This window comes from Chrysemys picta, chromosome 24, assembly GCF_011386835.1.
Source record: "Chrysemys picta bellii isolate R12L10 chromosome 24, ASM1138683v2, whole genome shotgun sequence".
NCBI lineage: Eukaryota > Metazoa > Chordata > Testudines > Emydidae > Chrysemys > Chrysemys picta.
The window spans coordinates 17,038,192-17,052,045 of NC_088814.1; the positions used below are offsets into that span (position 1 = coordinate 17,038,192).

At 56.4% G+C, this 13,854-nt stretch overlaps 1 protein-coding gene across 2 annotated transcripts in view; it reads left to right on the forward strand.

Moving 5' to 3' along the window:
- ITGA2B (integrin subunit alpha 2b) overlaps nucleotides 1–13,854 on the forward strand; it is a 65,177-nt gene that overhangs the window by 21,505 nt on the left and 29,818 nt on the right. Inside the window, exons 1-7 of one of the 2 annotated variants that reach the window (XM_065577523.1) lie at nucleotides 1,112–1,734; nucleotides 2,283–2,335; nucleotides 3,262–3,473; nucleotides 4,063–4,236; nucleotides 4,861–4,906; nucleotides 5,470–5,568; nucleotides 5,708–5,763. In XM_065577523.1, the coding sequence (XP_065433595.1) occupies nucleotides 1,297–1,734; nucleotides 2,283–2,335; nucleotides 3,262–3,473; nucleotides 4,063–4,236; nucleotides 4,861–4,906; nucleotides 5,470–5,568; nucleotides 5,708–5,763 (1,078 nt within the window). In that variant the 5' untranslated portion in view covers nucleotides 1,112–1,296. Of the gene's footprint in view, nucleotides 1–1,111; nucleotides 1,735–2,282; nucleotides 2,336–3,261; nucleotides 3,474–4,062; nucleotides 4,237–4,860; nucleotides 4,907–5,469; nucleotides 5,569–5,707; nucleotides 5,764–13,854 lie in introns of those variants that run through there. The other variant, XM_024104593.3, reaches the window with a different exon arrangement.

A 13,854-nucleotide genomic window follows, 5' to 3' on the forward strand; every position in this document is an offset into this window, starting at 1 on the left:
TATGTCGTGGGCGTCCCCAACAAGAGAGTGACCTTGGGGGTGGTGAGTATCGGCGGCACCATCGGTAGGGTTACCATATTTCCACAAACAAAAAAGAGGACACTGGGGGGGGGAAGCCCCGCCCTAGCCCCGCCCCATCCACTCCCTCCCACTTCCCACCCCCTGACTGCTCCCCTCAGAACCCCAACCCCCCCTGCTTCTTGTCCCCTGACTGCCCCCTGCTGAGAACCCCCTACCCTAACTGCCCCCCCCCCAGGACCCTACCTGTCCCCTGACTGCCCTGACCCTTATCCACTCGCATGGGTGGCAGGGTTGTAGAAATTTTGGTGGTGCCCAGAACCCCCCACCCCACCTGCCTAAGGCTCTGGGAGGGGGGTTGGGTGGGGGGAGGAGGTCTGGGGTGCAGGTCCTGGGCTGGGGATTAGGGTGCAGGAGGGGTGCAGGTTCTGGGATAGAGTTTGGGTGCTGGGTGCAGGCTCCGGGCTGGGGCAGGGGGTGGGTGTGCAGGAGGGGGTGAGGGGTGCAGGCTCTGGGATGGAGTTTGGGGGTGAGAGGCGGTGCAAAGGGAGGGGGTGCAGGCTTTGGGAGGAAGTTTGAGGGCAGGAGGGGGTGTGTGGGAAGGGGGAGGGGGATTGGGAGGGAGTTTGGGGATAGGAGGGGATGCAGGGGTGAGGGCTGTGGGTCTGGGGATGAGGGGTTCATGATGCAGGAGGGGGCTCAGGGATGGAGCAGAGGATTAGGGTGTGTGGGGATGAGGGCTGGGGCTGGGGGGTTTGGGGTGTTGGAGAGGCTCAGGGCTAGGGTGGAAGGGCAGGGTAAGGGCAGCCTGTCTTCCCATTAGTGGATGGGGGCACTAGGACCTGGGGGCAGCAGACAGCAGTTGTCTGCGTGTACTGCCAGAGCCAGCACAGGCAGACAGGAATGGGGGACCCACCGAGGGGGGGATGCACGGAGGGGGGGGTGGCAGGTGGAGGCTGGGGACCCATCCAACACTCCCCCGCTCCCTGACTGCCCCCCCCGACTCCTCTTACCATTCTGGCTCCATGTGGGTCGGTTTGTGTGTTACACAGGACTACAGAGAGAGGGGGGGGGGGCAGGGGAGGGCTCTGGCTGCTGGAGGCCAATGGGAGTGGGTCAATCGGCCCAGCCGCCCAATCAGCAGCCACACTCTGCATGGAAGGGAGGGAGGGAGGCGAGGGAGAAAACCCTCCTGGACATTTTAACCTTGTTACCAATTCCTCCCGGACGGCTATTTAGAGACGCAAAAGCCGGACATGTCCGGGGAAATACGGACGGATGGTAACCCTAACCATTGGGGTGAGCTGCTCAGCATGGGGCGTCGTCCCCGCCCCCCGGCTGTGTCCGGCTGGGGGAGCAGAGCGGCCATGGGCTGCTCATGGCCCTGCTCTCATGTATGTAATTCTCTCCGTGTCCTGCAGGTGGCATCATGTGCTCCAGGTTGTGTATGTGTGTGTGTGGGGGGGGCAGGTTCCTCCCTGCAACTGTGGGGCTCCCAGAGACCCCTCCACACCAAGCACCCAGTGGGCCACCCCCTATGCTGGGCTCCCAGCTCCTCCTCACGGGAACAGGCCCCAGGGGAGGTTGCTGGCCAGGGAGACATGGCGGGAGCAGCCCCCATCTCTCTCCTGGCTGATTTGTTTCTCCCCACGGCAGGTCGAGATTTTCAGCGCTAGGAAGTCTCTGGCGCTGGTACAGAGCATCCAGAGTGAGCAGGTACCTGCCTCCCTCCCACAGCCCCTGCCCCCACATCTACCCCCTTCCCCCAACTCCCCAATACCCCCATCACTCCTCCCCCCTTCACGTTCCCCTGCCCCGCCCCAGCCAAGGGAGAGCCAGCCTCCAAGGACCCCACTCCCAGCACAGGGGTCTCCCACTGGCCTCCACAAACTCTCAGGCTCCCAAAGCAGTGGCCACTTCGAAAAGTTTGGCCTTAGTTACCAGTCTCTGAGCAAGAGAGGCCCAGGGCTGGGACAGCAGGGGCTGCAGGTCGGGAGTGAGGGGCACCGGCAGGGCTGGGGGAGGGGCCCAGGGCTGGGATAGCAGGGGCTGCGGGTCGGGAGTGAGGGGCTCTGGCAGAGCTGGGGGGAGCCCAGGGCTGGGATAGCAGGGGCTGTGGGTCGGGAGTGAGGGGCACTGGCAGAGCTGGGGGGAGCCCAGGGCTGGGTGAGCAGGGGCTGCGGGTCGGGGTTGACAGGCATTGGCCAGCCCAGCGCAGCCCCTGTCCTCATCCCCCCTCCCCCCCCCTCCCGCATGTCTTCCAGGTGGCGTCGTACTTTGGTCACACGGTGGCTGTTGCTGATGTAAATGGCGATGGGTAAGGAGGAGGTTGGCACTCGCTTGGCAGCTGGGGCACTGAGCCCAAGTGCCCACGTCTGTCCCCAACCACTGCCTGGGGGGGCGGCGAGGCCCCTTCACTCAGGCCTCCCATCCTGGGCACTGGCAGGGCAAGGGAGAGCCGGGCTCACGCTGGGGGGTGCCGGGGCTGCTGGGCTCCATCACCTCCAGGGGCCTCCATGCTCCGCGTTACCCGTGCCTGTGGTACAGCCCTGTGGGGCCAGAGCCCTCGTCAGCGCCAAGGGCTGGGGGCACGGCTAAGAGCTCCCAGGGTCCCCTCTGCCCAGGCCCCGCTGACGTGCTGGGTGTGGATTGTGCAGCTGGTGAATCCATGGGGCAGTCACGGTGCCCTGAGGACGGGGCTGGGTCCCTGTAGGTGCTGCTCCTCCTCCTGGCCTGTGCTCTGGGCTCCCCAGCCAGCCTGGTTTGTCTCCCCACATCCCCCCACGTTGGCTTCTGCTGCCATCTGGTGCCCACCAGCCTGCACTGCGGCTGGCAGAGCCTGGCACCAGGCAAGCAGGGGCAGGGGACAGGAGTGGGGGCAAAGCTGAGCCGAGGGGGGAACCCCAGCCCCCAGCACAAGGCCCGTGTCAGCCCGGGGGGAGCCTGGGCCCTGAGGGGACTGGGGACGGACAGACGGACGGACAGAGCTCAGGGCGTGTCCGTGTCCAGGAGCATCAGCCACGGGGCACCGACTAGTGTTAGCCACAATGGCCCAATGCGTCCCTCCTGCAGGGGATGCTGCGCCCGGGGGGGCAGGGGCTGCTCCCATCCCAGCATTCCTTCCCCCCCCCCCCCCCCCCCGTGTGATCGTCCTTTCATTCCGTCGGCCCCCGCGGCCTGACGGGGACAGGAGCCCAAACTAGCCGGGTGCCTCCCTCTGCCATCTGCCCCCTTTGCCACCAGGAAGGACGACATCTTGGTGGGAGCGCCGCTCTACATGGAGCAGCACTCCGACCGCAAGCTCTATGAGGTGGGGTGCATCTACCTGTACCTGCAGCGCCGGGGTCCCCACCCCTACAGACACCCCTGGCAGACCATGACCGGCACCGAGGTCTACGGCCGCTTCGGCACAGCCATCGCTCCTGCGGGGGATCTGGACCAGGACGGCTACGTCGGTAACTCCCCGCGTGTCAGTCTGCTAGTGCTCAGGGCAGGGGGCTTTGGGTTGGCTCAGAGACCTCCCCCACTGGCTGGGTCTGGGGCAGGGCACCTGGGAGGTGTGCCCCAGTGGTGGGGGAGTGACCACAGCCTCCGTGGGACAGACTGGAAGGCTGGGAGGCAGCCCTGGGATGGCCGAGCCCCAGGTCTCAAAGTGCTCGTGGGGCGGAAGAGCTCTGAGTCCTGCTATATAGCTGGGGAAACTGAGGCAAAGCGACGAATCTCTCATAGCCCCACAAAGTAGCAGAGCCAGGAACAGTCCTGACGCTCAGTCCCCCGCTGCCCCCAGCTCTAACCACTAGTCCCAACTCCTCTCCCAGAGCCGGGGATAGAACCCTGGCATCCTGGCTCCCAGCCCCCACTCTGACCCCTAGACTCGACCCTCCGAGCTCTGGGTCCCCTTCTCGTCAGTGTGTAACGTCTGGGGCCCGGTCCCTGCCTCAGTGGGTGGGATCCTGCCCCCGGGGATGAGGAGCAACTGGTGCCCGAGGCTCAGCTGCTCTGGCCGGGGCCTGGCTCGCGGGCCCTGCTGTCCTGTCCCCTCAGATGTGGCGGTGGGGGCTCCGTTTGTCGGGAGCGGCCGTGTGCTCATCTTCAGAGGGTACAGCGAGGGGCTCCGCACGCCGGCCTCGCAGGTCCTGGAGAGCCCCTTCCCTGGCCGTGCCGCCTTCGGCTTCTCCGTGCGCGGTGCCACCGACATCGACGCCAACGGGTACCCAGGTACGGCCATCCTCACAGCCACCCCCGGCCCGCCAGGGTCATAGGCCTGGAGCTGGCCAGGACCCATGGCCCGGACCCTTTGGGGAGAGAGATGAGTGTGTGGGGAAGAGGGCTCGGCCTCCACCTCCTCCCTGGACCCCCTTCCTGTGCCGGGCGCTGCCCCCGGTCCTCTGCGCCCTCCCTCGCGTGCGGCAGCTGCTTCCCCTCCCGTGCCGGCTGCTGCTCCCTGGGCCCCCCCTCCCGTGCCAGGCACTTCCCCCCAGCCCCATGGGCCCCCCCTCCCATGCTGGCCGCTGCCCCCTGGGCTCCCCCCTCCCATGCCTGGTGCTGCCCCCTGGGTCCCCCCTCCCGTGCCAGCCGCTGCCCCCTGGGCCCCCCTCCCATGTCGGCCACTGCCCGCTCCTCCTAGGTCACTCCATGCTGGGTGCTGTCCCCTGAGAAATGCTGAACACCCTTCCCTAGCAGGGTGCGGCTCTCTGGGCCCTCTAGGCGGGTGCCCCCCTGGCTGGCTGGAGCCCTGGCTCCCCGCCCTGGCTCTGGCTGGCAGCTTTGCCACACAGCTGAGCCGCAGGATCCTGTGCCCGCCCCGTGAAGCCCGGTGTGACCCTTGACTTGTGCCCCCAGATGTGCTGGTTGGGGCGTTCGGCGCCAGCAAGGTGGCTGTGTACAGGTGAGTGCCCGGGGCTGGCTGGGCGGGGGGTGGGTGAGTGCCCAGGGCTGGCTGGGCGGGGGGTGGGTGAGTGCCCAGGGGCCCTGGTCCTGGGTGCTTCTCTGTGCACATGAGCTGCACCTAGAGCCAGCAGCACTGAAGTCAGGAGGGGCTGCTGCCCCCAGGACACCAGGATCGGGGCCCGAAGCCCGGTTGGGTCTGGGAGGGGTCAATAGCGTGGCGCCCAGCACAGACTCTGTCCTGGCACCAAGCAGCAGCCCCCCAGCGCCTGGGTTCCCAGCTGTGGGGGAGGTGGCTGGCACATACCCAGCCCCTCCTCCATGCCTGCCGCCCTTGCCCTGGGGATAACAGCCTGCTGCTGCCTGCCCGCGGAGCTTCTCCGACTGGTCAGGCTTCAGGCCCTGGGGTTGTTGCTGCTCATGGCTGGGCTGGGCCCAGCTCTGACCCCAGGCGTCCCTCTTGCTTACCCCAGGGATGGCGTTGCCCCCTCCCTGCCTGCTGGCCCTGATATTACAGAGCCAGCGCCATTCGCCTGGGTTTGACTGGCTTGATGGTGCCCACAGAGCCCAGCCCGTGGTGGTGGCCAGTAGCCAGCTGTTAGTGCCAGATGTGCTGAACCCTGAGGAGAAGACCTGCACTGCCCACAGGACCCTTGTCAGCTGGTGAGCAAAGGGACATGGGGGGGGCTGTGTTCTGGGTGGGCGCAGGGCTGGAGTGGGGAACTGCTGTCTCCTTCCCCTGTGCCTTTCCCCCCACAAATGCCGGGCAAAGCCCTCACCAGCCTGTGTCTTTCCCCCACAGCTTCCCCATCCAGCTGTGCGTGGGCATCAAGGGGAAGAGCCTCCCGGAGAGAATAAGTGAGTGCCAGTGGGGGGGGGGGCAGCATGGCCAGGCGCCAGAGAGCGGTGGGGCTGGGGCCAGGAGGGCAGGGTGGGCAGGGGCAGGGAGTGGCATGGCCAGAAACAAGGGGGATGGCAGGGCTGGGCGCCAAGGAGATAGCATGGCCAGGGGGTGGTGGGGCTGGGGGCCAGGGGGGAAGCATGGCCAGGAGTGAGGTGGCAGCAGGGCTGAGGGCCAGGGGGCGGTATAGCCAGGAGCCAGGGAGCCATTGTGATGGGTTCGGTCACAGAGATCCCCTTGGGACTGTCATGTGATGTGCTGAAATTACCTCTGAGCCCATTTTCCCTGCCAGCTCGGGACTCCAGAACCTTGTCTTGTTGAGCCACACACAGCAGCCTGCTGTGAGTCAGACCCAGGGTCTGGTCCATGCCCCCAAAGCTGCAGACTTTAACCAAAAACTGCTCTGCAGGTTACTTGTCTCCAGCACCCAGACACCCAGTTCCCAATGGGATCCAAACCCCCAATAAATCCGTTTTATTCTGTACAGGGTAAACTCATAAATTGTCTACCCTCTATAACACTGTTAGAGAGATATGCACAGCTGTTTGCTCCCCCAGGTATGAATCACTTATTCTCGGTTTATTAATAAGCAAAAGTGATTTTATTAAGTATAAAAAGTAGGATTTAAGTGGTTTCAAGTAATAACAGACCGAACAAAGTAAGTCACCAAGCAAAATAAAGCAAAACCACACAAGTCTACAATTGGCATAGGGAGAGCTCTGCCCAGGCCTTTGGGCCCTAGATTCACCTAGGTGTAGACTTGTGTGTTTTTGCTTTATTTTGCTTGGTGACTTACTTTGTTCGGTCTGTTATTACTTGAAACCACTTAAATCCTACTTTTTATACTTAATAAAATCACTTTTGCTTATTAATAAACCGAGAATAAGTGTTCTTCTTCGAGAGATGTCCCTGTGGGTGCTCCACTCCAGGTGTTGGTGCGTCCCTGCGCCTTTGCTCGGAGATTTTTGCAGCGGTACTCATAGCAGCCACGCATGCTCAGAGGCTGCCCCCCGCTGTGAGTCTAGGTTGATAGTACGCATGCGTGGCCGGTCTCCCCAGTTCCTTCTCTACCATCCCCGGCCTGAGATGGAGCTCAGCAGACTCGTTAGGAAATCCCTCACTCTTGCTACAATTACCCTTTTAGTAACTAGTTTGTTGTCAGTTCTTTGTTAGTATAGTTAATTACCTCGTTTATCTGTTACCAAAAAAAAAAAAAAAATTCTGTCAGCCGCGGCCGCTTCGGCTATGCCGGGCTCCACAGGCTTCAAGCGCTGTGCTACATGCAAGGAAGCTATCCCGCTATCAGATGGCCACTCCAAGTGTATAAAATGTTTGGGGAAAGCCCACATTCCCCAAAAATGTGCCCACTGCTGTAAACTCAGTTCCAGGGCACGGAGCTTAGACTTAAACTGCTCTTCCTGCAAAAGTCTATCGGGTCAGTTTCAGACCCAGGCACTGAATCTGGCTCCGCTACCCGCCACAGCCCCCCCCGCCTCAAAAAAACTGAAAAAATCTACAAAGAAGGGGGAGCCTTCTTCACCAAAGAAGGCTATGAGGCACTAGGTTTCTCCAGGCAGATCAACGGTCTCCCTGCCGGTGTTTCCTCGCCTCAGCAACTTTGATGAGCCGGGCTCCTCAGGAACCGCGCGAAAGCCGCCTGAGTCTGCGGCGGCGGCGCGAGGCTCCGGTGCCGAGGCATCAGGCTTCCAGTTGCCTGCCTCTATTATGGCACCGTTCGGCACCGCGACGGACGCGGTGCCGACATTTTACAACGTGCCTGATCCCCTGCAAGCTGATGTTGCCCGCCCGGCACCGACCGCGGCACCGACCCCCGCGGTGCAGTCTGACAGGGAGGTCACAGGCAAAACCCCTGCTCAGAGGAATGCTCCCGCACGGCAGCCTCCCCCTGCACTGCTTTCACCTCACGTAGGAGCCTCACCATTTCAATTTACTCAGACAGCAGATCTCCTGGTATCACCTATCCTGCAGTCTCCCCTGATGAATGCATGTTCTTCTCCAATGCCTGAGTCAGGATCTGAGCAGCCTTCCTCCAGTGAGGAGGAAACTGATCCACAGGGAGTTTTTTCTCCATATCAAGACTCCCACTCCCAGACAATAGAGGTTATAAGAAAACTACCTCATCCTACTCTCAGGACCCTGCCTCCTGGGGGGTGAACCCCTGGATGGCACCACCTATGCCCTACCCACCACCATGGCAATACTGGACACCATGGGCATCGGACCCTCGGGAATACGTGCGCCATGGCCACTCGACCAGGCGCAACATCGATCCAGCGCCGGCCCCTGACGAATATGCCAGTGACACGAGACACCTGGCAGCACCGTCACACTTCCAGGATAAACCCAGCCCTGCTCCGATTCCAGCAGAGCCGGAGCTAGCACCTGAAGAAGCATTACTTCCCCTTCCTCCGACACCGTCGGATGACTATGCAAAATTCCAGGACCTCTTTAAAAGAGTTGCCAGTGACCTGAGAATTAACTTGGAGGTAGTCACTGAACAACAACATGAGCTAACGGACATCCTACAGCCCCCTTCTTCCTCCAGGGTGGCATTACCAATTAACGTAGCCCTTTTAGAACCCGCTAAGTCCATCTGGCAGACTCCGGCTACAAGCCTACCTACCTGCAAACAAGCGGACAGGAAGTACTTTATTCCTCCAAAGGACTCTGAATTCCTTTTTACCCACCCGGCACCAAACTCATTGGTAGTAGACGCCACGAACCAGAGGGCTAAACAACAGTATTCCCGTTCCGCCCCAGCCAACAAGGACAGTAAACGCTTGGACCTCTTTGGTCGTAAAGTATATGCATCCTTGACCCTACAATTTCATATAGCTAATTATACTGCAGTCCTGGCAAAATACGACCACAAAAACTATAATAAATTCATGGATTTTATTGATGACATTCCAGAACAGAGAAAACAACAGTTCACAGCTCTGGTTTCCGAGGGACAAAGCATATCACGCACCGCTCTTCAAGCGGCCCTCGATGTAGCCAACACTGCAGCAAGATCGACCGCTACAGCAGTAGTCATGCGACGGGGTTCATGGCTCTCCTCCTCTTTTTTTCCTCGAGAAGTTCAGAGCACCATTGAAGATCTTCCCTTCGACAGTGACAAACTTTTTTGCTTCTACCACGAACGACGTGCTTCATTCAATGAAGGACTCAAGGGCAACCCTCCGGTCTTTAGGTCTCCAGACACCTATGACCAGAAGACGGCAATATAGATACCAACCATACCACCGTCCACGCTATCCCGCATTTACACAACATTCCCATAGACCGCAGGAACAACAACAACGTCAAAGACCAAGATTCCAGCGCCGTGGTCCCAGTTCTGCAGGGGCACCTCAACCCCCTCCAACTAATAGGCAGATCTGAAGCCTTGGTCAAGGGTTTAGAAAACAGCGTTCCCACTTCAGCCCACACACCTATCTTTGGACACCGCCTACGACCATTCTCCCACCAATGGAAGAACATTACCTCCGACAGGTGGGTCATAGAGGTAGTTACAATTGGATACGCCATCCCCTTCCTCTCCTTGCCTCCCACCCACCCACCCTCCCCGTCCCTCTTCAGGGACCCTTCTCACGAGCAGCTACTCCTCCAAGAAGTGCAACATCTCCTTCATCTGGGAGCAGTAGAAATTGTGCCAGAACGACACAAAGGGAAGGGTTTTTACTCCCATTATTTCTTAACAGAAAAGAAAAATGGGGGATGGCGACCAATCCTTGACCTCAGGCGGCTCAACAAATTTGTCAAAAAGCAAAAGTTCAAGATGGTTACCCTCACCACCATAATCCCAGCGCTGGAGCAGGGCGATTGGTTTTCTGCTCTCGACCTACAAGATGCCTATTTCCATGTCACTATACATCCAGCCCACAGACGCTTCCTTCGATTTACCCTCGGCTCGACACATTTTCAATACAGGGTACTCCCCTTCGGACTGTCCACAGCCCCCCGTGTCTTTTCCAAGCTCCTAGCCGTAGTCACTGCCTACCTCAGGAAACAAGGGGTTATAGTATTCCCTTACCTCGATGATTGCCTCCTCAAAGCCTCAACGTTCGATGAGGCTCTCCGGTTCACGCGGCTCACCGTCGATTGTTTCCTATCTCTCGGCCTACAAATAAACAAAAACAAATCCACATTACGCCCCACCCAGCACCTGGAGTTCATAGGAGCAGACCTCGACTCCCGGACGGGGTTGGCATCTCTCCCACCCGATCGCTTCAACTCCATAAGCCAACTGGCCACAATAATTCGCAACAGTCCCCAGGTGACTGCCCGAGACTGCCTACAAATACTAGGTCACATGGCCTCGTGCACTTTTGTCGTCCAGAATGCACGCCTCTACATGAGGTGCTTCCAAGCGTGGTTGGCCACGGTTTACAGACCGAATGTGCACTCTCTAAACAAGACTCTCTCCCTACCTGTCCGAGTCAAAGATTCTCTACACTGGTGGACCGTTCACTCCAACCTCTGCTCTGGAGTCCCGTTTCTTCAGCAGGCTCCATCACTCATCCTGACCACCGATGCATCTCTGACAGGCTGGGATGCACACATGTCTCACCAAACAGTACAGGGGCTATGGTCGTCAACCGAGACCTCCCTGCACATAAATGTCCTAGAACTTCGAGCTATTCGCAATGCGTGCCGTCACTTCCTGCCACTAATCAAGTATGCCATCACGTATGCATAATGACAGACAACATTGCATGCATGTTTTATGTAAATAGGCAGGAGGAGCTCGATCCCATTCGCTGTGCACAGAGGCTATGAAGCTCTGGAATTGGTGCATTGCGAACAACATCCGGGTATCAGCTGCCTATCTTCCCGGGATAATGAACACCACAGCGGACGAACTAAGCAGACGCTTCCCATGGGACCACGTGTGGGAGATAGACGAGAAAACCATTCACAACGTATTCAGCACTTGGGGTTACCCAACAATAGATCTTTTTGCAACTACAAAAAACAAGAAATGTCCCAATTTCTGCTCCAGAGCAGGACTGGGCAAACATTCCCTGGGAGATGCATTCATGACCTCATGGCACCGAAACCTACTCTATGCGTTTCCCCCGATACCAGTTCTCAACAGGGTCCTGATAAAAATACGAACAGACCGAGCCAAGGTGATCCTCATTGCCCCATCATGGCCCAGACAACCGTGGTTTCCGTTCCTCACCAGAATGTCGATTCAACCACCAATCTCCTTGCCTCTCATTCCGAACCTCCTATCACAACAACATGGCCGCTTTCTCCACCCCAACCTGTCCATGCTTCACCTCAAAGCCTGGTTCCTACATGGTTTTCCCAGATTGCTCTGAACAAGTTCAAAAGGTGCTCCTACATAGCAGAACACAATCTACTCGCACGACCTATCTTCAAAAGTGGAAACGATTCACACATTGGTGTTCTGCCAAACACCTTTGTCCCATGTCGGTATCTCTTTCGCTCATACTTGACTATTTATTGGGCCTTAAGCAATCCGGCCTTTCTTTCAGCTCCATCAGGGTCCATTTAGCTGCTACTACAACTTTTCACGACAGAATTGATGACACGTCTGTCTTTGCTCATTCTATCACTAAGCGTTTTCCTCAAGGGACTACAAACCCTATACCCTGACATTAAACCACCTGCCACCCCTTGGGACCTTCATCTAGTACTGTCTTGCCTAACTCAACAACCATTTGAACCCCTAGCCACGTGCTCCCTTTTACACCTCTCGATGAAAACAGCATTTCTAGTGGCAATTACCTCTGCCAGACGGGCAGGAGAAATAGCAGCTCTTATGGCAGACCCACCATATACGCTATTTTTTAAAGACAAGGTTACCCTCAGATTACACCCCAAATTTCTTCCAAAGGTGCACTCGTCATTCCACATTAATGAGCCAATACACCTACCGACTTTTTTCCCGAAACCACACGTGAACTCGTTGGAAGCCTCAATGCATACACTAGATCAGGGGTGTCAAACTCAATTGCACAGGGGGCCAAAACTCAAAACTCGCGGGCCGAACAGTATAACCATTTATTTAACAGACTAAATATTTATGTTTTTTAACCATTAATATGAACCAAAATACAGGATATCATTCCAAAATAAATACATTTCAACTTAAAATATTTTGCTCTTCATAAAAAAATATCCTGTCAATACAATACATTCAAAATCTGTACATGCTGGAATATTAAAAAATCTGAAAATATAAATAAAAAATTGAATTTAAAGCAAAAGTATAATCATAACAAATCATAACATTCCATTTTCTTGTCCTATTTAGTCAGAGCCTGATACTTGGAGTCTTTTCTTTGCAACAAGTTCGTTTATGTTTGGGGTTAGGTTCTGTGTTGTGAAGATTCTCCGGATCGATTGCAGGTGTTCATCAGTGAGGCGACTCCTGTGTGACGTTTTGTTAATTTTCATCACAGAGAACAGCTGCTCGCACAGATATGTGCTGCCAAACATGGACAGGATTCGAGCCGCATGTTGGCGGAGCTGCGGCATCGCTTCAGGAATGAAGCGAGTGAACTGTGCTGGCCCCGCAGTGTCGTACTTTGCCTTCAGTGTCCCGTTACATTGCAGTTCTATCAGCTCCATCTGCATTTCTACAGGTGCGGTTTCCACATCGACTGCAAATGGGTTGCGAAGCAGCTCGAAGTTACTTTTCTGTGCCTCAAAGTCACTGAAGCGCCGTGCGAACTCAGTGCGCAGCGCGCTGAGTTTTTCAGCAAAGGTGGCATTTGGGAAAACTGTGGCACTTTCTTGGTTCCGTATTACTTGGCAACAGGGAAAGTGAGACAAGTTGCATTGGTGCATTTGTGTCTCCCATAAGCGCAGCTTCACTTGAAATGCCTTCACTGCATCATGCATATCGGTTATTATGTGCTCCCGTCCCTGGAGTTGAAGGTTTAAAGCGCTAAGATGCGACGTTATGTCAGCCAGGAACGCCAACTCACATTTCCACTTTTCATCCCGCAGAACTGTGCAGTCTTTCCCCTTACTGTCCATGAACTGGCAGATTTCCTCTCGCAGCTCAAAGTGTCTTTTGAGAACTTTTCCCCGACTTAGCCACCGGACCTCCGTATGATATGGCATATCGCCAAACTCGCTATCTATTTCCCGCAGAAAAGACTGGAATTGGCGGTGATTTAAACCGTGGGCTCTGATAAAGTTGACGGTTTGTGTTACAGTGTTCATCACATGATCCATTTTTAGGACTTTAGCACTCAGCGATTCCTGGTGTATGATGCAGTGATACACTGTCAACTCACCGGCACAGTTCTCCTCCCGCATCTTTGAGCGCATCCTTCCCACCAGTCCATTTTTTTCACCACACATAGCAGGTGCGCCATCTGTTGTAAGTTCAACGAGTTTTTCCCACGGCAGTTTCATGTCGGTTACACTTTGAAATACATTTCCAAAGATGTCTTCTCCTTTCGTTGTCCCGTGCATCGATTTAATGTCCAGTATTTCCTCTGTTACGCACAAATTGGAATCCACACCACGGATAAATATCGCCAGCTGTGCAGTGTCAGTCGCGTCAGTAGTTTCATCCACGGCAAGGGAGTATGCAACAAAATCTTTTGCTCTTTCAATCAACTGTGTTTTCAAATCAGTCGCCATCTCACAAACCCGATTAGCAACAGTGTTTCTGCTGAGGCTTACATTTGCAAACGCTCGCGTTTTATCTGGACAAAGGACGTCGCACACTTTCATCATACAATTCTTTACGAATTCCCCCTCGGTAAACGGCCGTCCTGATTTGGCGATCTCTTCGGCCACAATGAAACTTGCTTTCACAGCAGCTTCACTTTGTGATTTTGCTTTGGTGAAAAACGTCTGCTGGGATGTCAAATTCTTCTTCAACTCCTCTACCTTTTGTAGCTTCTGTCCTGCGCTCAGGTTTTTGAATTTGTTCTCATGTTTCGTCTCGTAGTGCCGTCTTAGGTTATACTCCTTCATTACAGCGATATTACTCCCGCAAAGGAGACACACTGGTTTACCTGCAATTTCAGTAA